The sequence below is a fragment of the Argiope bruennichi genome, chromosome X2 (genome assembly GCF_947563725.1).
Source record: "Argiope bruennichi chromosome X2, qqArgBrue1.1, whole genome shotgun sequence".
Classification (NCBI taxonomy): domain Eukaryota; kingdom Metazoa; phylum Arthropoda; class Arachnida; order Araneae; family Araneidae; genus Argiope; species Argiope bruennichi.
Window position 1 is genome coordinate 2,574,605 of NC_079163.1, and position 23,678 is coordinate 2,598,282.

Consider the following 23,678-nt stretch of genomic DNA (forward strand, 5'->3'; position numbering starts at 1 on the left):
ATTTTGGGAGCGTAGTAATATTATGTACGCAGGCGTACAAAGTGTGCGCACTCTGAAGTCGGAAAGAGCGATAACTTTTTGGAAGAGAAAGCCCACGCAAGCTACCGATGGGGGCGCTGAAATCAATAAGCCCGAGAAGTAAAGGAGACCTCCGTGGAACACCTCGACTCATTCGAAAGCGCGAGACTGAAAAGAACTCTGTCGCTCTTTCTACCCGAGTACTCCCTCATGTTTCGGCGGGACTTCGGATCGAGCTTTCGCTAAGATGAAGAGTCGAAGTTGCGGACAATGAAAATTCTCTTTGACATTTTTTACTTTCGTACCTGAGAATTTTCAGAGAACATGCTAGGAGTGTGTGGCGTACATAAGAACAGAGAAAGAGCATAAACAAATATCCTTTTGTTGAAGAATTTGCGTATTAAAAATATAGCTTGACTGAACTTCACCAGTAGTTTTTGCTCTGTACCCATTATTGCAAGGATGGCAAAGATTTGGTTATTCAATGTCATCTTGATTTTTATGTCTCATTCCATTGGTAAGTCCTTTCTATTTTTATATAACGATTCTTCAATTGTTTGTAAAACAAGCATTCAACCTGACACTATAATTGAAACTCTGTATCCTATGAAGATTATGAATCTAATTTGATTATTTTGTTTAATTTTATTATTTGATTCAATTCAGGTTAGTGTTGTTTTTTTTTTGTCCTTTTCATACTTATTTCAAACTTTACCGATATTAAGTGAAGGAATAACACTGTACGCTTTTGCAAACTTCTTGACAATACGTCTCTCATTCGTTTTTAAAGGACTTCCATTCGTCTCTTTTACATTCTATTTCATCCTATTTGCTTTTAATATTCAGTCATATATCCGCAGAATATATTTGGCCTAACATTTATCTCAAGTGAATCAGAGCGTATTTTCAAAAGTCCTTCGAATGGATTTCATGAAGAAAACTGACAAAATTTTATCTTGCAGTTTGAAAACTATATCACTCAGAATTTGAACTGAATTACAAACGAAAAGAAGGGGACATTTATATAATTTATAACGTATTATCTAAACCCAAAATAAACAGCTGCCGTCATTTCTTTCAATCTTTTTGAATAGAAAGTCTGCATAGATTATCTATAACAGGAATGAGGCTTAATAACGATTTCAATCTTTAAAAATCCTTTTCTGATATGGAATTGGGGTTTTAATTGAAGTTTTGGAGGTCTTTTAACTGTATTAGAGAAGTTTCATTTTTTTAAATTTAATGCTTGGTTAAAATTTGTAATGAATTTTATTTCTTTATAAGCAATAAAATTCCAGATTATAGATTTATTAAACTATATCTAGAAGAAAATGAAACATAAACTATTAAATAGCCTGACCTGAATTATGAATGAATTCTTTTCAAAAGCGTGCCTTTTAAAATACCTAGAATATTCATGGAATTTTGTGGCACAAAAAGTTTCTTAAAATCCTTAATAGGAGCAAATTATGTATATATTTTTTATGTTTATATTCTTATTTATTGGAATCACACTGGAATAATGGATAACCGAAAAAAATTCATATATCATTCTAATTCTCTATATTCAAATTAATGTACTTTTTGAAACTTATATTACGTTATATATACGAGAATAATTTAAAGAAATAAAAATGCATTGAAATAAAAACAGTGTACCTAAGAAAGTTGAAGTAAACCTTACATATTCACACTAAGTCACAAAATTGCATTATTCCTCAAATATGTAAATATAACATTCAATTTAAAATTACTTCTGCTATTTATTACCTCACAAATTTAATAATACCTACTTTATGAACCTACTTATATACCTTGAGAGAAAATAAATGAAGAATGCAAGTTATTATACAATAACTTATTATATTTATTGAAAATAGTTTACTTTCCTTCTGATTTTAAATTTTAAAAGGAATTAAAGTAATTTCATAGATTATTTAAGCATTTATTAATTATTAGAAATATGCAAATGTCAATTTAATTTTTTTTCATTCATCAACGCCTATCGCAACACTTTAAATGAAATTTACATTTTGATTGTGCAAGAGAATTATCAGCATTTATTTAAGTGATAATGAATTAGCAAATACCAGTATTGTAGGTTTACGTAACGTAAATAGATCAGGAAATTTTCTTGTTTAAAAGGCATGCAAAACTCAATATCGAAAGACGCGAATTTGATAATTTTTTATGTCATTTTTTCTTTCATAAGCTCTATTAAATACAGTCCATTCTAGAACAATTAATTATACTAAATTAATTTTTTCCTAATTTTGAACCACACTGATGAGAATCAAAATATATCTGCCATTTTAAAAGGACTCCTGATTAAAAGTCAATGCATTCTAAGTGGAGTGCAAATATTTAAAAAAATTTCAATTGATACTATTCGCTAATATTTGTAAATGAAACTTTTGGATATTAAACATTGTATGACACTAAAATTTACTAGGGCAAATTTTAGAAAACGTGTACTCGTTTTATTATTCAAATCTGTAATTAGCATATGTCCATTATGTCAGCCACCTGAACACGGAAAAATATATGTGTTGGAATAATAAAACAAAATTTTCAAATAAACGTCAGTTTAAGTCCGTTCAAATATTTTGTATCAAAAAGCATGCAATGTACCATTATTTGCACAGATACCAAAACTTGAAAAACACTCCACAAAGGGTAAGAGATAAGAAAATTTTTATCTCTGCAAATCAAATTATTTGTACTATCTGAACATTTCATTAGAATTTTAAATATATATATATATATATATTTAAATATATAAATACTCAAATTCAATTGTTGATCATTAAATAAATATCGACTATTTGAAGGAATCATTCTGTATTACTAATGTATTTATCATAGAATCTGAATCCTGTTATTGATTATAGCGGCATTTTTTTTTTTTTTTTTTTTTACTTTTATAGAGACTTTAAGTCAATTTTAAAAACATAAAGTATCTAAAGGATGTTTGAAGGGCAATCATTTAAAAATAAATTTTAGCGTTTAAAGATTAATGGACAATTTTTTTAACGAAAATATGTCATTCACGATGCAATCATATATTGTAACTTTTCAACATTTTGATTTTGTTGCTATGAAATATTCTTGCTCCTACCCTTTCTGAAGTATTCTCACACAGTAATGCATAAACTGGAAGTTCAATTTAAACACCTGCATATGTTAGCCATGAAGAAGAACTGCGTTGCTTTATGCACAGTATTTTTTATGAAAGATTGAAATGATGAAATAAAGGGAAAGAAGATGCAGAAAGCACTAAACAGATCTATTATGGAACGAACTCACTATTAGGAGTAAGAAATATCTTCAAAGATAGCAGGAATACTCTTTTTAAATCTTTTCATTGAACAAAATTTCGGTTTCTATTTGCAATTTTAAGTATGAGAAGATCAATCATGATATTGTATTCAATCTAGAAAGCATACTAACCGTATGAATTATTTTCCTAATAAGCATTTGCACAAATGTATAAATGGTGAGTTAATGCTTTGCATTAGATGACACATATTTAATCATTTTTATATTTTTGAGAATTACGCTTTAACTTTTAAATAACAGATGAACACATAAACAAATGTTGTTATATTCTGTAGGATTTTATGAGCAATCTCAACGAATTTCAACGAGCAAATTAATCCAATGAGAAAAACAGGCTCAACAGTAACGTGTTTCAATAAAAAGAAATAACATATTCTAGGCTATATATTTCGAAAATCTTTTAACATTATACTACATAAAACCATCTACTGGACAAAGGTTTTTCGTTCCTTTCAAAATAAAAGTTCTGTTTTTTTATACATCAATTCATAACAAAGCTCTTAGGTAAAAGAATTATGATTTTGCAGGTATTCCTCCACGAGAAAAATAATATTTATTTTTTGAGTTTTCGCGTATTAAAGAATATTCGGTTCAGAAATAATCGGTTGTTAATCAAGTAATTGGTGCAAAAAAGTGCATCATTAAAATTGCTCGCATACACAAATAGTTTTAATGATTTCACTTTTGATAATTCTTTGGTCCCTTTTTTTCCTCTCTGGTTGTTTACTTTATTTGATTTCTTATCATGAAATTAAAAGTTGGAAAGCGATTTGGGAGCTAAACATTTGCGTAATGGGCAATGATTAAGTAATAAAGGTAAACCAATTATTTCCAGGTAAGACAGCTAAAAAACATGTTTTTATCTACTTTCCTTAACAATTTCTACGCAGTGATTTCTCATTAAGAAATCGATAAAACATTTGGTTTAAAAATACGTTTATTTACAAAGTAACATTTTTCATGGCTTCGACTGAAATATGATATACTTATAGCTTAGATTGGCATGATTTGACAAAAAAAATGATGCTTATTGTTAGGAATTCAAAGAAATATTCCGTCAATGTTCTTCAATAAGATAAACTCGATATTAATTAATGAAATGACTTTAGAGAATTCTGAAGAAGCTTATGAGCAATATTACAATATATATTTGGTTTTGAATTTAGCAACGTTAAATTTGGACAAAAAAAGTTTTCTTTTTTATTCTTATTGCCATCTGTTTTTATTTCTTCCTTATGAGCATAAAGAATATTGAAAAAACATGAAAATATCTTTGTTTAATGTGAAAATAGACTATCTAAGTGAGAAAAGTTTTAAATATCTTTCATGCCCATGATTTTAAAATTTGAATAAAGAAGAATTGTGATTGGAAAAAAAAGATATGTTATCTGGAAAGGTAAGATATACACAAAAGTTATTTATATATCTGAATTTTCTTATAGGTATGGAATAAAATAAAAATTATTTTCCAAATCAAAAGCTAACACATTTTTAATGACTTAATCCTCGTACTAAATTAGTAATGCTTAACGAAGGCTGTTAATACGCTTCTTCTCATACAAATTTAGTTACTTTTAATTTTCAGAAATTTGTTATATTCATCTGGTGAGAAAAGTAAAAAGTATGTTATTTTTTGGTTAATCATGAGTAAGTTTTAATCACTGAACGAGAATAAGACTTTAAAGAAACATTTCAATTAAAGTATAAAGAAACTAATTTTTTCCCTAAATTTGTCGTTATTAATTCATTCGCAGATGCTTGTAAAATCGATCTTTTTTTCCAACTATCTCAATTATCATAAATTATCAGTGATTTTTTTTGTGAAAGCTAATGCAATTATTTCAATATTTCAGTTTACTTGAGGACTTTTCTTTTTTTGTGGGGGTGGCGCGGAGAAGTTATTAAGGAAATTATATGCAACTAGTTTCAGCTAAATTCACATCTACCTAGTTCTAAAATAAAAGCTAGCTTAGCCAATCCTGAAGACGAACGATGCTTGAAGGTCTCACTGAGACACTTACAAGAATCAGCGAAGTAATTTCATTACGCTTGTCAGCTCCATACTTAGTTTCTTGTATTTTTCTCTACATATTTCTGCATTTATTTATATTAAATGTATGTACCTTTATACAATTATAAAAATTATGCTACGGTTTTAAGAAAACCGTTCAAATAAATAAAAGCATATTTTCATAATTTTATTTAATACTGATTTTACTACAGAGTTAATATCATCATTAATAATCTTAGAAAATTTAAACTAAGTCTAGTAACGAAATTATTTGTGAAAGCAATTAACGGTTGGAAAAATAAAAATTATAAATTCTAAGTTAAAACAAAGGACTTTAATGACTAATTGAGATGGGATTTATTCTTAAGAAGAATTGCTTAATTGTTAGGTTTTTAATGTTTTGCACTGCTCATTGGAACTTATAAGAAACTCCTTAATACATCCTCTGTTTTTTAGGTTATTCTTCCCGATTTCCTTGCAGGTTTAGAAGAAATATTTCTGGTTATTTGAATAGCTGCTACAAATTAGCTGAAAACTTATACTATACGTATAGCTCATTTGTTTTTATCTTTGTTCTAGAAATAAAAATATTTGTCTAGTAGATAAAACTGATGGCAAATTAAATGACGTCAGAGCAATTTAGAATTGCAAACGAATGATTTTATTCTTGAAGTGAAAAATTACGATAAGTTCTGATTCTTCTTCAATTCTTTGATTTTTCTTCTAGATATAAAAGAGGCGGTTCTTTTGACAGCTCAATGTTTTAAACCAAAAAGGGTGATAATTTCTCTCAATATACCACAAATCTTTATTTGAAATCTTACTAACTAAAACGATACAAAAGTACTGAAGCCTTACTTATTTAAATAATATTGAGTACAAAAATTTCAATATTATTTTTTTTAATTGGGTCTGTTTAAAGGGTCACCATATTTATGCGTGCTGGACTTCTAACTTGAATGCATGCACAACTACACCGCAGGCTAAACTGAAATTATACGCCTTTTTTGTAAATAAAATATTATTGCTTTATCCAAAATTACTTTTTAGTACAAGCTCTTTTATTTCTCCCATTTCATTGAAATCTATAATATTTCATTTTTTTTTTCTGAATCTCTAGTTTTTTCAATTACAATTACAAAAAATTAGAAATCTGGGGAAATATTTTTCCGATTTTTAATCTTTTGAGGTGCATATATTCATATTAAATTTAAAATATCAGGCCACGATGTTCACATTTTTCATATTCTTGATTCTTCTATATATTATTATGTGTAATCGTAACATTTAATAATAACAGTGAGTCAAATTAATTAAAGTATTATTTTTTCACTGTGTCTCGAAGTAGTTACTGTAAAATAAAAGAATCATTTGTGCGTTAATCTCCTTAATGCAAATAAAATTTTGCGTATGTTTGTAGAAATAGTGAGTTGAAAGTATATTTGTATTTCTCAAAATGCATCCATTTAAATATTATATCATATACTATATTTTCTAGTAAAAACAACAACATTAACCTTTCTTCTTAAATATTTCTTTCTTAAGCAGAAAATAAAATCAATATGACGAAGAGCTGGCATCCATTTTCAAATATATGTTTACAAAGAAATATCCATTCTAAGAATGCGAAAGAGCCGATTACAACTTTATCCTTAACAGAATTACATTTCATTCTTGTTATTTTATTTTGCAATGTTGACACCTCAAAATCTTGAGAAAAAAAAGTACTATTGCCTGAGATCCACTAAGAGGAGAATTTAAAATAAAGTAATAAAATAGTGTAAATAGAGGTTTGTAGCTTTGAAAGGAAAACATGGGAAATATGCACCTGTTTGTTCGGTTCATTTTCTCAGAACTGTCTTTAAAATAACGTTATCAAATATTTCTCAAGTGAGAAATAATAGAACGGTGGACATACTTCATGAGCTGTTAAAGAATATTTAACTGGTTTCGTCAACTCCTATTTTTCCCTTTTCAAGAAAAATTAGATTATTTTTACGCAAATACATTTTTTAAAAAATTATCAGTATCCCCACCACTTTAGTAAGTAAAATGCCGTTAAGTTTTCTTTGTGCAGATTATAATTATCATTAAAACAAGTGGTAAATCTGGAAATTGCAAAGTACTATAATTTTTTTAAAAAAAATGCAATTATTTATAGACATTGGCTATAAATACATTTAAACATTTATCGCTGGAAATAAATGCTCTAATATTCTATTAAATACAAATAAATGTTTCTCATTCAAAATTATTTAAAAAGTTTAAACTAACGACGGGTAATAGCGTAGATCATTTTAATTTTTTGCACTGATTACATTTTAAATGACTGCCAAAGGAATGCATTCAATTCATTCATTTATTTATTCTATGGACTTACTCAAATCTAACAATCTTTTAAATATTCTTCAACACCATATTAAATAAAGGCGGCTATAAAATAATGTTCCCTATTTGAAGAGCTGGCAACTCTAAATAATGCAAGGTATTAAACCCCTTTGGATATGCAGAATGGGGAAGATACAGGGAGGCGAACACAAAGGAAAATGTACAGAACGTTTTCGTTCAACATTCATGTTCAACGTGGACTCTGACGTGGCAAAAATCTCTCCTACTGGTGATCTTGGTTACTAAATGTTTTAGTGGGATCTGTTTGCTTTCCAAAGTCGTTTCATTCTGTTCATTGGCCTCAAAATAGAGAAAATTATTTTCTGGCTACCTTGTACTCTAAACGAAAGGAAAAGGGTTTATTAGTTGATTAGATAAGTTCCCTATTCAAAAAGCAAAAATTAGATAAATTAAATTATATTTAATAATTATTTCAAAATAATTTAAATCGATATTTAAGCGATGATATTTTGAAGGTGTTTGGTCCTTTTTGGAACTTATTAAAGATTATATATTTTAAAGTAGTAGAAGCAGAAATAAGAAAACAGCCGTATTCTACACGGTGAGGAAAAAATAATCCTGATACCTTTTAACAAAAGGCGTAGTAGCATTGTTATTGCGACATCAGCTTATCACGATATCCAAATCAGTGAATCGGGATCATGAGAGAAATTTGATTCCAAAACAAACGTTTTGGAGAATTTTCTCTATTTCCTTATATTGCATTTGGCCAAAGAAACGGAATTAAAGAAATAAAACATTTCTTAAATATGAACCGCTTCTAAATACATCAAAGCATGCCGTTTAGCAGAACATTCGCACACTAACTTTTTAAAGATAAACTGCCTTGCACTTAAAAGAAACGTAAGTTATATTTACTGTTTGCATAAACTAGTATGACTTGAAAGAACAATTTTGTTTAAAAATATTTAATGGGACGATAGACAAAAATAATTCTAAGAAAAACTGAATCAAAAAGTATGTGATTCATTTACTCATTCACAAATTTATATTACTAAACATTAACATTTACTATCTTTCAATTAATTATAGTTAGTTTCTTGAATGAAAATATCATTGCCTTATGAAACTTTATACAAAATCGAAGTATGAAAATAATCTTGGCTTTCGTTCGAATATTGGATACCTGATATGGGATATTATTTGAACATTTTGAAAGCATTCTTAATACAAAGTAAAATTATTATTTTATTTCTAGCATTAAAAACGCATTTATTTTCCTTTAAAAATATGAATTCCCTTCTTATCAGTTATGAAATTCCGTCAATTCTGTTTTGTTTATTTTCTTACTTTTATGAATTAAATTATATATGATATTCATAAAAAATTGCAAAAAGAAAATAATATTGGATTCAATAATTTTCACAATAGAAGAATTTAATAAAATGCTCAGTACATAGATTGCTGCTAATGGTAATTAAATTACAATCTAGCTGTGATTATTTTTATTGATTAGAGTTAAATCTTACAGTAGCCTATTAAAAAGGAAAATATTTATGCAAAACGCAAAGCTTCCCAACTACATTTCAGAAACGTATTTTAGATAAGATTTAAGTGATCTATTGTAATCAACCTCGAACATTTTAAGCACAAACTATAAGGTCTAAAAACACAAAACAATTTGAAATTTGCTTTACGAAAAAACAATTTACTTTGGCCGAATACTTTCAGTGAATACGAGTTCATACCTAGATTTCAATTTCAGAACATGAGACTAAAGATTATTCGTTCTTATAAAATACATCCAAGAGAACATGAAATTACTTTATTCATAGAGAAAGTTTTCAGTCAATAAATAGAGTTTACTGATCTATTAAATTATTGCCAAACAATTTTATATTAATGTCAGAAGATGAAATAGACAATGCCATTTTAGCTTTATTGTAATTGAAATTCGGAAATCAAGCTTTATGAAAAAAGAGTCATGGTGACTTTCAAATACATGTATGACTTTTAAAAAGTCTCATTTGAAATATAGTATGGAAATTTCTACAGTATGTCTCTGAGGAACCATCATAGTTCATCTGTTCTCATAAGGAGATGTAAATTCAATGAGGCAGTACTAAGCTGAAGCCTTATCATTTTCTTTCATGATTCGTTTCTGGGATTTCGAGTTGATATTTTGTAGGAATTTGCGTATATTCAACCCTAATTCCTGCATATAAAATAAAAGCTTTCGATGGCACCATTTTGAACTTTTTGCAGTAATTACCCTTTACTGAACTAACTGGATTCCATGAACAACTGCCCTTTCAAAATTAATTCTTCTATCCAATTACTTTTTATTACTATTGCACATTTCAGAAACTATGCCATCGTGAATGGGCATAAACAAATTTCAATGCGGATTCTTTTAAATGAACAGCTTCGGAATCAATAATATATACATATATATATATATATATATATATATATATATATATATATATATATATATATATATATATATATATATATATATATATATATATATATATATATATATATATATATATATATATATATATATATATATATATATAAGAACAGTGCCAGGAATATAACAAGACCTTAAAAGCATGAGGAATTGAGAAAAATCTTTTGAAGAAACTATGACACAATAATTAAAAAGATTCTTGAATTTTGATTGAAAATGAAAATATAACATAAATGTCATAAAACCCATTTTGCGTAAAATATTTAAAGCAACATCACAGTTTTGTTTTGACTGTTTGATAAAACATTGTTTTTCTTTTTTTAGCGCACACGAACAAGAGACTCCTTAAGAGCTTTTATTTTCATTTCTTGTGAAATAGTTTTCTCACTTAACATTACACAAATGTGTTTTGACCCAAATATTTATTCAACTATCGAACCATAAATTAACCATTTTTATCGACTTTAAGACAGAGAGGAAATTTAACAACAGAAATTCAAAAGAAACTAGCAGAAATGAATTTCACGGCATAAAAAAGAGTAAAAATAAAAATTTTAGTAAAATTTGAGTTTGACAATAGTGAAATCAATTAAAAATTCGCATAATTATAAAAACTACGTAGTCTTAAAAATATTGGCATAACTTCAGTAGAAATGAATTTTTGGGGGGGAAAATGAAAACAGCTTTAAAAACTGTTTATATGTTGAATGATTTTAACTTTATATAATTTCGAAACATTTTCAAAATTCTGGTGCTTTTTTTATGTAACAGATTTTTTTTTCTTTTGCCCCTTTTTTAAAAAATGACGACGTAAAAGAATCATTACTATTTTTAAAAAAATATCATTCAAAGTGATATTATAAAGTTGTTTCAAAGAAAACTTAACTAGCTTTGTGTTAATCGCTGAAAAATATGAAATACCGCCTTTACCAAATTCACAAAACATGCTGTTTATTCCTGAAGTCTATGACAAGCGTTTTACTGATTTGATTTGTTAAAGCCCAATTTTTGTGCTACTTCAGGGATGCTGACCACTAAGCTCATAATTTTGGTCAAATAACCAAAAGGAAACTTGTTTCTACATTTCTTTTTGAAATTTCGCAGACGCTTAAGGACGCTATGCCTACTGGGCAGGTTTAACTTCCATTAGCAGACAAATTGTCTGTTAAAATTGATAATTTTAGTTGGAATCAGGATCAGTTCTTCTCCCATTGAAAGGACGAGAATTTATCTTCATACATCAATGCTTTGATAAGTTCTTTAGACAATATTTATTAGAATTGTTTAAATCTTTAATCTTAAACTTATTTTAAAACCATTAGTTTAATGCTACTATGTGTCTGAAGCTGCCTAATTCTATTGATTACACTTTTAGAATTTTTTCAGCAAAAATAATTTTAATTTCTATAAAAATAATTCCAATTTCCATAATAATTATTCCATTTTCCTAGAACTGAAATAATAATGAACGGTCATTAAAAGTACTTAATTAATCATGCAAGAAAGTTACACAGAAATAGTGCACTATAAGATCTTTGAAAACGCCAAAAACAGCATATTTCTGTCCATTTATTGAAATGTTTTGCAGAAAAAATAGTTTTTGCATAAATAAAACCATTCTGGTTCTAAACTTTATGCCACATATGCATGAACAAAGCTAGAAGAAAAAATAACAGAAAGAATTTTTGTAGTTCTAATTTATTTCTTACCAGTAATCAATCACAATCACAATTTGTAAACACTGCCAATATAACGTTGCAAAAATTAAATTGGAATATAATTTACTAATTAATTTTTATCTTTAACGAATGAGTGAATTTCTATTCAATACAAGAAAAAGAAATATTTTATAAAGAAGAAAAGAATTTTATCCAGTCACATTAAAAGTTTAAATTCAACAGTTTTGTTCGGGATTTGTAATGATTTTATTCAAAGAGAAAATAAGGAGAAATCAAAGATATCAGTAATGTTTTTTTTTCAGTTTATTTCCTACAGTGCTAAATTAAAATTGAAGTAAGAAAAACCTTATTAACTCTTTTTCAGTTTTGTTAAATTAATTCTAATGTCGTTTTTTTGTTGTTTTGTAGTAAATACTATGAGGAAACAAATCTAGCTACCTGGTTAAAGATAAAAGCTACGAGAAGGTTACTGAATATTTTAATGACCTAACATTAAAAAAGAATATTTAAATTGAAAGTAGTTTACTTTTCAATGATATTAAATTATTCTGCGAATGTAGAAAAGTTTAAAAATAGTTAAAAAGACTGAGTGAGAAAAATGTATCCTCATTTATTTTTTTAATTAATGCATGTTTTGAATACTTTTTCCTTGAAACTAATGTATTTAGCAGTTCCAATTATAGATAATGTTGTTTCAGTTACAGTGCATAGAAATGAAACATCTTTTGCAAGTATGGTACCCACAGATAACATATTCTTGCCAGGTCTTTTTTGCAGGTGCATTGCACTATTTGCTTGACTCCCTCAGCTATGTTATATCAGTAGTGATTCCTCGACTTAATTATTTAAATCTGACCAACTGCAATTTGTCATAACATGGACAATGCCAACGTTCTTTTCAATTTTAGAATAAATGATAGATATCTCTTGAATTATTTCTCTAATTTTAATAACTCAAAAAATATTTAAAATAATGATTGTTTATAATATTTGTCATTGCTGAATTTAGATTCAAACTACTTCTATTGCTTCCTCAAATACTTAAATATTTGTTTCTAATACCATATTAAAAACTGTGTTTTTTAGAAGCTGTTTATTTTTAGATAATGTGCGTTTTAGGCAGCATACTTTTGTATAAATCGTCATTTATTACATTTAAAGCATTGTAAATTTTGTTCATTTCGATCTTTCTGTACAAAAGTTATTAAAAAGACCTCGAAATAAATATTTTAAAATTTAGATTGCACGCAATTGCTTGGCGGCGTTAGTTAAGAAGTATCAGTAGTTAGTAAGGAGAATGTTGACTCATGGACTTGGTTAGTTACATTCGGCCAAATATTTAGTTAATTCCACGATGAAAATTGGTCTCCAATGACGTTGTAAGCAAGCATTCGGGGTGGGGATGGAAATTTGAAGAGAGTAATTTTGAGTATCCCTCACGATTGAATTCAAATAAAATATTTAATTATGTAATTATGACTTTCAATTTTTCTTACAAAATTTAAATTCTTAAATATATCAAGCATGCAGCAACAAGTAGAAAAAGTAGGTGTCCAATTTGCTTACTAAAATTGAACCAATGATCCATAGACATGAAACCGGATATTGCACAATCTTGCCACATCAGACCACCTCGTATAGGGTTATTAAGTTAATTTCTTTTCATGATGTCGTTTGTCAAAACTTATAACTCAGTTAATTCTGCATTTTTACAAATAAAATTTGTATTCTGCCTATTATATTGTGAGCAGATTTAAATTATTTTATTACTAAAAATTCCGCAAAATCGCCGATAATCACCGGGTTTAACATAGTGGGTGTATGGTAAAGCAATTCAACAAATAAAAACGTATAAAAAATAAATAATAGTTAAAGAGTAACAAATAAAGACGTTTATTCAACAGAAAGGCACTGACACACAGACAGCAAAAACATAGTCGAAGCGTACATAAGAACATCACTTACAATAAACAGCAGCTCGTGAGTAACTACTAATCGGTTGTTGATGTTGTTGTTGCTAATCTCCATGGCTTGACTTAGTCAGACCAAATCCAAAAATCCGTTGACAAGAAGAAAGACAAAAACGAGGAAGGGAGAAGAATAAATTTCTCCCCAAAGAAGTCCTAAACAGTCTAGAATATGTTCAGCAGAGGCCTGATGTTGGCAGCATTTCGAGCAAAGAGGGTAAAATTTTAACCCTGAGAAAAGAAAAGACATTTAAGGTGGCAACTGACAAGGCGCGACAGACAAGTGTTGGTTTTTCTATCACAAGGAAGAATTAAGGACTGGCCCGGCTTATTGGCTCTATACCAATCATGAGTAGGGGGAACCATCCAATTCTTCTTATTTAGGAATTTCGCCTGAGAGAACAGTTCTAAGTATGTGAGCTCAGTAGAAGATGAAGTCGCTAAGCTGCTTCCTTTCTTTGCAAGCCTGTCTGCTATTTCGTTACGAAGTAGATCCACATGAGATGAGATCCACTGGAAATGAATATCATGTTGGAGTGAAATCAGCTTCAACTTCTGAAGAATAGACAAACTTGCTTTATCTCCAACATAGGTCCAATTGTTAAGGTGTTCCATTGAGTTGCGGCTCAATATTCAATACTCAATATTCCAAGGTTCTTATAATTATTTTCGTGTAAAATGGTCTTATTGCTAGAAGTTCGCTTCTAAAATCGGAACAGAAGTCTGGATTTCGTTGGCATAGAGAAAAACTATACTGAGGAGTTACAATTGTAAACAACCGTAACAGTTCTAAGCGTTCGGTTCAAGTCTCTCAAATATCAGCTTTTATCCATTGTCTATTCGCTTTAGCCGAACTTGACTGCCGACTTACTATAGACTTGTCTATACGCCTGGCTATTCAGAACACGACTGAATAGTTGACTACAAGATTTGGCACACAGCTAGCTAACTGCTTGATCGCCACTCAACTGCTTCACCTGTCTTCTGGCTTTTAATAATTCCCGAACCATGGTACATACAATTCTCGTCCTAATGATCCTATCACCAAAACTCCTGGAGATTCTGGTACTTCTATTTTGTCGCTAAATTCGCCAAATTCGTCTTCAAGGCCGAGGATTACAGTTCCGAGATTCCGTTCAGCATCCATAAGAGCCATCAGTAAAACTATTTTTCTAAAAATGGAACCAATTGTACTGAGAAACCACATTACAAATTCGTAACAATATCCTTTGAATTTCATCGATTGCAAAGTACTTTTAAATTTTTTTTATATACCTTTAAACTTGGAGCTGTTCAGGATGGGAAATTTTATTTTTATCTATAACCTATTACAAAATTCAATTTTATTACTGTACAATTTAATAAATATACTGTCACCAGCAAATTAACCCGTTAACGCCCAACTTAATTTGAAATTGAAATTTTGTTAAAAACTTTTAAAATTATGTTCTAAACACTTAAATTAAATATAATATGCAATTAAACTCCACACCATTAATTTAGGATCCGAGATCATTACTGTCCTATAAATAGGACGCTGGGCGAATATGGAAGTTTTTGAACTCCTGGTACTTCTCCTTTGTTTTCAGTTACTTGATTACGTTTCTGTTCCCAAACAATTGAACTTTAATATTTAATGCAAAATAAAATGAAACAGAAATAAATTCGACATTTTTATTAAGTTTAAACATATTCACACTATTTATGGTAATTTGGGAAACATTTGGTACATAGAGTTACATTACATTTCATTTAAAATGTAAGAAGTTTTCCCAAACAATTTTGCATTTGACATCGTCTTTGTTTTTCTCTTTTACCAATTATATGGCCAACTCCATCGCGTCTAACAATGTTTATTTCCTTCACTCGAGATGAAATTGTATAACTTGGTATACCGATTTGTTTTTGTCCTGTGTTGCCTTTTTTTAGATAGGCTAGTGCAATATGTCTCCTTATTTCTTTGATACTCTTTTTCTCTGCATTTGCCATGTTGTAAATAAAGCAGGTATTTACAACAGCCATGTCTACAATTCGGGTAAAAATTGGCCAATATCATTTTCTTCCACGGATCTTTATGGTATGTTTCTCTAAAAGCCAATCATGAGAATCAACACCACCCATGTTTTTGTTATAATTATTTACGAGACATGGCTGTTCGATTTTATTTTTTTCAGCTTTTTCTTTTACACGCCTTGAAACAGATGTTAGTGACTCAATTATGTCAAAATTTGTCGCAAGTGTAACGCATTTGTTATCCTTCCATTTTACCGCAGTAATTTTATTTTTTACATCAAAGTAGAAATCATGTATACCACGGCTAGTCTTTTTGAAAGTAGAATCAATTTCAAGGGGACAATGCTGTATTCTGTCACTTTTTATCGTTCCTTTTGCTCGAAATTCACTCTTTCTTAGGTCAACTAGCAAATTTTAGGAATTAAAAAAAATTATCAAAATAAACTATATGACTCTTGGGATAAGTAACTGGCTGAAGTATTTTTTTTACAACTCGATTCCCAAGGACTCTTTTGAAAGAACCACGGTAGAAGCAGCACCGACAACTTCCTTGCCGCAATACAAATCAAAATTATAGCAGTAGCCATAATTCCCACATAATGCCCATATCTTATACCCGAGTTTCAGTGTCATCAAAACCTTTTTCATCTGTTAATTCATCTACTTCAGGTGGTAAAGCAATCATTTTGGACTCTAATTCCTGCGAAAATAGATATTCTACAACGTCCTCGGCAGTTTAAAAAAAAATTCCGCGACATTTGAGCACCTATGAAATAAACTACATATCAGAAAATTTAACGAATCCGCCCAGCGTCCTATTTTTAGGACAGTAGTTTAAATTTGTAATTAAAACTAATAAAAGTAAAAATAATTTTAAAACGTTATAAGATATCTGATAATAGAATATCTGAAATATAAATTCTGAAAAAATATTTAAATTTTCCTTTAAAACCTTTTCGTACGATTACAATGAAATTCAGCAAGAAAAAATCATGAAAATGGCGAAGTTTACGTGTCTGCAGCTGGCTGAAAAATGCTTCCATCCGGTCCAAATCGGTTTAAGTAAGTAGGGTGAAACCCTTACTCTTCAGGGAGCAGAAAAATAATAGACGAAACGTAGAATAGCTTTATTTATAATGGTGAAAATGAACTGTCCTATAAATATGACGCTGGGCGGAAACGGGTTAAATCGAATAAATAGGAAATCAGCACTCAAAAACAAATTGAATTGAAACAAAACAATCACCTGTCTCGACTGAAGCCCAAAAATTCTTGCAAAATAACAAAAGTCTTTATTTTAATATTCTTGTAAATAATCTCAAATACAAATATAAGTTTTGAAAATTCATAAAAATGCATACAAAATATAAAGAAACTTACAAATAACACATTAGACCTGCAAATAAAGTATTATCCGTAGGTACTTAGAGAATCTGAAAATAATGTTTATTTGTTGATCGGTAGAATACCAGCAAATAATGTTTTATCCGTAGGTATTATTTCTGCAAGTAAACCTTTATTTGAGAAATAATTATTTCTTTCAATTATTCTAAATTTTGCTCTTATTAATATTTGAAAAATAGACCAAACCTGAGATACGTCGTTTCAATTTCTTTTTCATATCGCCAATCCTTCCATTAGAAACCAACTGAAAAACCAGTGTGCATTCTTCATTTCCACAATCTTCATTTCCTCACTAGTATCTGAGAAAATAAAGCAAAAATACTAAGCCTGAAATATATTGTGAACATATATTCTGAATAAAACTCCATTTAACTTGTTGACTCTACAGGTTCCTGCATAATCTGAATGTTTGTCTCATCATTTATCAATATTTATATTTTAGAGAGCAGAAATTCATTTTCATGAAAGGAAATCAGCAAATTAAATGCTGTATTACTATATAGAAATGAATGACTCCTGAAATAATCATTATGCCGGAATTATTTGCTATCAAATGTTAGTATAAGTTAGAAAACCCCAATCATGTAGAATGTGTTGATGCTGAAGATTACATTTTTTTTAAAATTTTCGGTCGTTTATCTTCAAATATAACCATACTTTAACGAATTTAGATATTAAATAAGCCTCATATAATAGAAGCAGTTTTAGATATTGAGGGATCTGGCACATTAACTGGTCATCCAGATCTTTAGATTTTAACTTCATATAGCACACCCTCAATGGTTGTAGCAGACCGATCTCATTTTGCTTTGTCCTCTCAGAATCATCCAAGATCTTGAAGTATTGCTACTGAAGGACTGGGGGTGACTACAAGAGGGACTCATAAGTTACCTAATTAATAGTATGAATTTATGTTGAAAAATCTGTGTAAATATAGAAGGGAATAATATTTCTTTTTTCTCTTCTTTTAATTCCCTTTTGTAACATCAGTTTTGAACCTTTCTGGTTAATGACATTTACACATGATCATGTATATGAATCACAACTATTATATAGTGTTTCTTTTTTTTATATTATATTAAACTGTATACATGGATAATTTCATTTTAAAAAATCTGGCCATTACTTCTGGAGATAAATAATCAAAAGTGAAAATTATATTAATGTTTTTGAATTTGAAACTGTTTGATATTTGAATATTATTATGATTTTAAATACATATCCATTCCTTTGTTGTTTAAACTATATATATCTAGAAAAAACTTTTATATTTGAAGTTTTAAGAGAAAAACACTTTCATTTTGAAACGGGATATTTCATGTTCATAAATAATTAGACTTTTCTAATTTCGGCAAAAAGCAAATCCATCATAATCAATTCATTATTACGTTGTTCAAAGGGTCTTTTTCTTATGATTTTGCAACAAGGTTTCCAGTACTACCAGAAAAATAATCCAGGTAGTACTGGATTGTTTTCCTGTTAACGCATATTCACCAGGAAGACCTTTCTTAACAACAATCTTTAGAGACAATGCGTTATATGTAAAACCTAATCAGTAGCATTTTCAACAATTTGTAAATATTCTTTCTTTGAATAAAAGACGAAACAATATTTTTGAAGTGTAATAATCTCCATAGTATTCTACTCGGACTTAAAAGCATTAAATTATTTATTACTCTTAAGACGACCTGCTATGAGATCATATTAATAATATCGACTTTTGAGATATTACCTCAATGTTTATTAGCTTCTCGTTTCCGAATATAAATTCTGAAATCATTCTTTAATAATTTTTAAATCTCAAAAACACCATACAAATCTGAATTCTATGCATAATCCTATTTTTATATATAAATCCCCACTTAACAAATACTACTACTCATCTCAGTTTTCGAAATTTAATAGAGGCCGGAAACTTGAATTTTTCTATCTAATAATGAATATTTTCATAATATGAGCATACATAATAGAACAACCAGAAAAACATATCCGTTATTTTCATTATGGGGTGAGAAAAATTCAGTTTTTCTTTTTTTCTTCTGTTGTAAAATTTGGAAATTTAAGACAAGCGGAATTATGAGAAGAAACTTTGCATTTCAACTGTAAAAGTAATTTAAAAATCATATTTAAAATAAAATATTAATGAAATAGTGAATATTTAAAATAAAATATTAATGAATAGTGAAATATAATGTAACAAAGTAAATAGACACTGCTTCTACGCGGAGGGAGTGTACATAGGTGAGAGACCAGTGACTTAAGCATCCGATGCCTCATTCCTTGTATCAAACACTAATTTCCACTAGTCACTTACATCACGCGAGATGAGTGCAACAAAAAAGTGCAATGTGAAACTAACTGAATTGATTGCTAGGCTTTCCATTCACAGTTCTCTCACGTATCTCGAACAAACCTCAAGAGAGAAGTCTATGGTGTTGAAAGGAGAAAAAATTCACCCAAAATAAATAAAGCCATGTGTACCACGGTGTTAAGATAGACTCGAAGACGTGTACTGCATGTCAGAAAAGATTGGGCAACTGGCATACCAGAGAACTAATAGAATTTGTTAGGATGATAAAAATAAAACTAAATGACTGTTAAAATAGGGGTTTTTATTAAGATATTTCTCAAAATCTCCCAAGCAAAGTTATAACTGTTAACCATCGCATCAACAATTGAAATGAGAAGAGCAAACTGAGTATGAAAATAAGTTCCTAGGAGTTTTTAGGGAAGCACCTATACATAGTTACAATTAAAGTCAATGGAATGTTTCACAGAACACACTGGAATAAAGTTTGAATTAATGTTTCTTTTGTGTGAGTCATAAATATAAAATAAATAGGCTTTTCTTTAAACTTAGAAGCCATTATAACATAATAAAGATTCTCAATACTTAGAAAGTGATACTTTCTATTCAAATTCGATAAATCTTATCTTGATAGTTTGGACTGGATACTTTATGAATCAATTCAGTCACTCCTTTATATTGAAAAAGCTTATGTAAACTCTTTATATGTATTTGCATAAAATTATTTCAATAGAAAGGAGAACATGAATGACTATCATTGCATAAAAGAATCCTAAAATTCACGCAGGATATATTTTGAAAAACAAATATTACTCAGAAACGTACATATTAATAAATATATAGAGGTACAGAAGAAAATATTTATAAAATTTAATTCTTCTACCCATTTGTATTTGACTGCAGAAAGAATGAAACTAAAACTAAAAAACTAAATGTATTAATTTTCAGTTATTAATTTTTTTCATGAGCAAGACTTTAAGGGATAGATTAATTATTCTAACTATAAAAATAGCACGCGATCGTTGAAAAGTAAATTAATGAGAATTTAATAAATTTAAATGAAATGATGGTTGGTTAATTTGGGTTTTTTGGCACAAGGGACATTCCTGGCCATACTGCACTATCCTTATGGTAAAAGCTTAAAAAAGTAAAGCTTAAATTAAATGAATCAGAGATAATCTTAAATTTTATCGAATGAAGAAAAAACTGACCACAGCTTTCAGTTTAATAACTAAGCTAATACTCAATTATTAAATACACAGTCCAGTGATATTAATGTAGCCTCCGACTACTTTTGAATAACCAATTTATTAACTAACTCAATGTTGAATAACCAATCGTAGAAGGCACGTGTTTTCAGAAAATTTGATGGATCTGTAAAGTGTGTTGCAAGCATTCGGAAAACATTTCCATTCTTGCAATCATGAAGAAACATAATAATTTATCCCACGCCCAAAAGGACATGATCAATGGCTTTCGGGCGAAGGGTGGAAGTATTTTCCTAAACGGCTAATTTTGTAAACTGTTCGTGGGCCGCCGTGGTAAAAGTATACCGTACATGGCAAAATGGCACTATCCAAAATCATCGATGTGGCAAATGTGATGCACCACGGGTCATAGATGGCAGAGGTGAACGACGGTTGCGGAGATGATTTCGGGCGAATAAACGTGCAACCTTTGAGCAATTGGCCGCCAAGATGAACCAAGGGGCTACTAACAGTGTCTCCACAACGTCGGTTCAGCGAACGTTGCTGCGGATGGGCCTCTGCAGCAAATGCTTAGTTAATGCACTTATGCTGACTGCTGTTCATTGCTGACGAAAGCTGGAATTTGCAGTACAGCAACTGGATTAATGAGAATTAATCCAACCAGTACTGCCACAAGTCCAGTACTGCAACTGGACTTCCACTGAGTGGAGATAGATGGCTTTATCCGATCAATCACGCTTTATGCTCCATCTGGCAGATGGGCGTCGGCATTTATAGCTTGAAACGTCTGAAAGCAAACATCCTGCAACAATTGCCGGAAGGGTCCAAGCTGGAGGAGGAAGCATTATGGTTTGGGGATTGCTTAATTGGTATTTTCCAGGTGCACTCATCATTGTGGAAGGCACGATGGATAAAAAAAGTATGTATCTGTCCTTGCGGACCATGATAATTCCTAAAAGCGAATTGTTTTTCCTCAGGATGACGGCATCTTCCAGCTGAACAATGCGACATGTCATAAAGCTCGCAGTGTACGTGCGTGGTTCGAAGAGCATCAGATGAGGTTAACGTACTCTCTTGGCCAGCAAATTTCTCGGACTTGTACCGAATCGGGAATGTGTTGGACCACCTTGATCGGCTTGTTCGCATCATGTAACGTCATCCGCATCAACCGCATGGATCGTCATCCACAGTCGGTCATGGCACTAGAGTTGTTATGGCTCAACATCCCAGTGAAGACCTTCAGGAACTTAAATGACTCTCTTCCTGCACGTCTCGCAGCTGCCCGCTCTGCGAAATGTGGTTATTCTGCATTTTGACAGGTGGTCACATTAATATTACTGGACCATGTATTTCAATGGAAAAGGCATATGCTTTATGAAGAATGGAAAAATTGAATTCTATTTTATTATAATTACTATATAAATAAAAAACTAAAAGAGTATGACATCGTTAATTTTTAAATGGTTAAAAACAATTTTTAATATAATGATAATTTTTTATTAATTGTTATTGAAATACATTTAGAAATGCTTTGCTACTAAATATTATTTTTAAAAATAGAACCATCAAATGACATTAATTTAGCTTCACAGGTGAAAAAATATATTCTAAATAAGCATGAACGTAGTAAAATTCAATTATGAAGAATCAGAAATAATACACAATATTCCACTAAAACATGTTATTAATTAATGTTTCTGTTAGGTTTTTATTATCGTAGTCTTGCCTCTAAAAAGCAAATAACATCGTATTGGATTTCTGGAATTAAATGAAAACATATAAACTCAAAGAAAACCTTCATTGATTAATGTAAAACTAAGACTTAGGTTTGACTAACTTGGGTTTTTCAATTTTTCGGATTTATTTTTAATGCTATGAGATGGGCGAGCTAAAATTGGGCACAAAAAATGCAAAAGTACGACTTATCTAACATTAATTAATTTTCTTTAGTTTTAACTTTTTACAAATAACTTAACGTTTTCACAAATTCTTATTTTATATACTATTCGACAAATTGAAACTCACAATGAAATTTAGTAGTATTGGATTTCTTAGAACTTTTATACAATAAAAATGAGATACAGTTAAAATAAGTGGTATTTCATATTACAATATTGAGTTTGAGCAAGATAAACTAATAATTAAAAAAAACTGATAAACTTTATTCATATATCATCTGATTATTAAATGAAATTTATTCGCAAATAATTAAAAAGTAGCTCACATTTATTTTTGTTTAGTAAACAAGTAGAAATATTTTTCTTGCAGAAAAAAAAAGTACACAAAAAGTGTCTTTCAGAAATTTGTTCAAAATATTAATAAATGCATCTGGCATTTTTTTTTCGTAATGCTCTCCTCATATATTGGAAATTTCTTTGAATCCAATTCATCCCGATAAGTTGCATTTCTTTCGCAAAAATGAGTCCACGTCTGATTGTAAGTCACATAAATATTCTTTTCTAGAAACATTTACAACCTTTCATAATGAACCTTCAAAGTATCAAGCGACTTGTACATGCTGCAGTCGTTTCTCTGAGTTGTAGAGGAACGACTTTTGGACAAGTAAAGTGACAGCGAATGAATAGAAGCAGGAAAAATGATATTCACGCTTTATTTGCCTTGTAGAGAAATTTGACAGCTTCATTTCGTCTCACTGCGTTCAACTATTATTTTAAAGAAATGTTATGTGAAATGGGATTCTTAATGTAAGAGCTACGACGCTTTTGTGGACAAATTTTGATGACAATTGGGAATTGAACCGTTACTAACATTTACTTAATATATTACATAAAATGGTTTGTTTTTCGTGAAGTTATTTGGTGCAAAAGTCATAGGTTTGCCAATGCTCCATCAAATTTAGTGAAACTCCCTCTAACTAAAGTGTAAAATTAGCATCAACGAAAATT

General features: G+C 29.6%; 1 protein-coding gene across 1 annotated transcript in view; it reads left to right on the top strand.

The window, feature by feature from the left end:
* Positions 1–208: 208 nt before the first annotated feature.
* The window catches only part of LOC129960645 (carbonic anhydrase-related protein 10-like), a 527,176-nt gene continuing 503,706 nt past the window's right edge, over positions 209–23,678 (top strand). Inside the window, exon 1 of the mRNA XM_056074193.1 lies at positions 209–535. Coding sequence (XP_055930168.1) covers positions 481–535 — 55 coding nt within the window. The 5' untranslated portion in view covers positions 209–480. The remainder of the gene's footprint in view (positions 536–23,678) is intronic.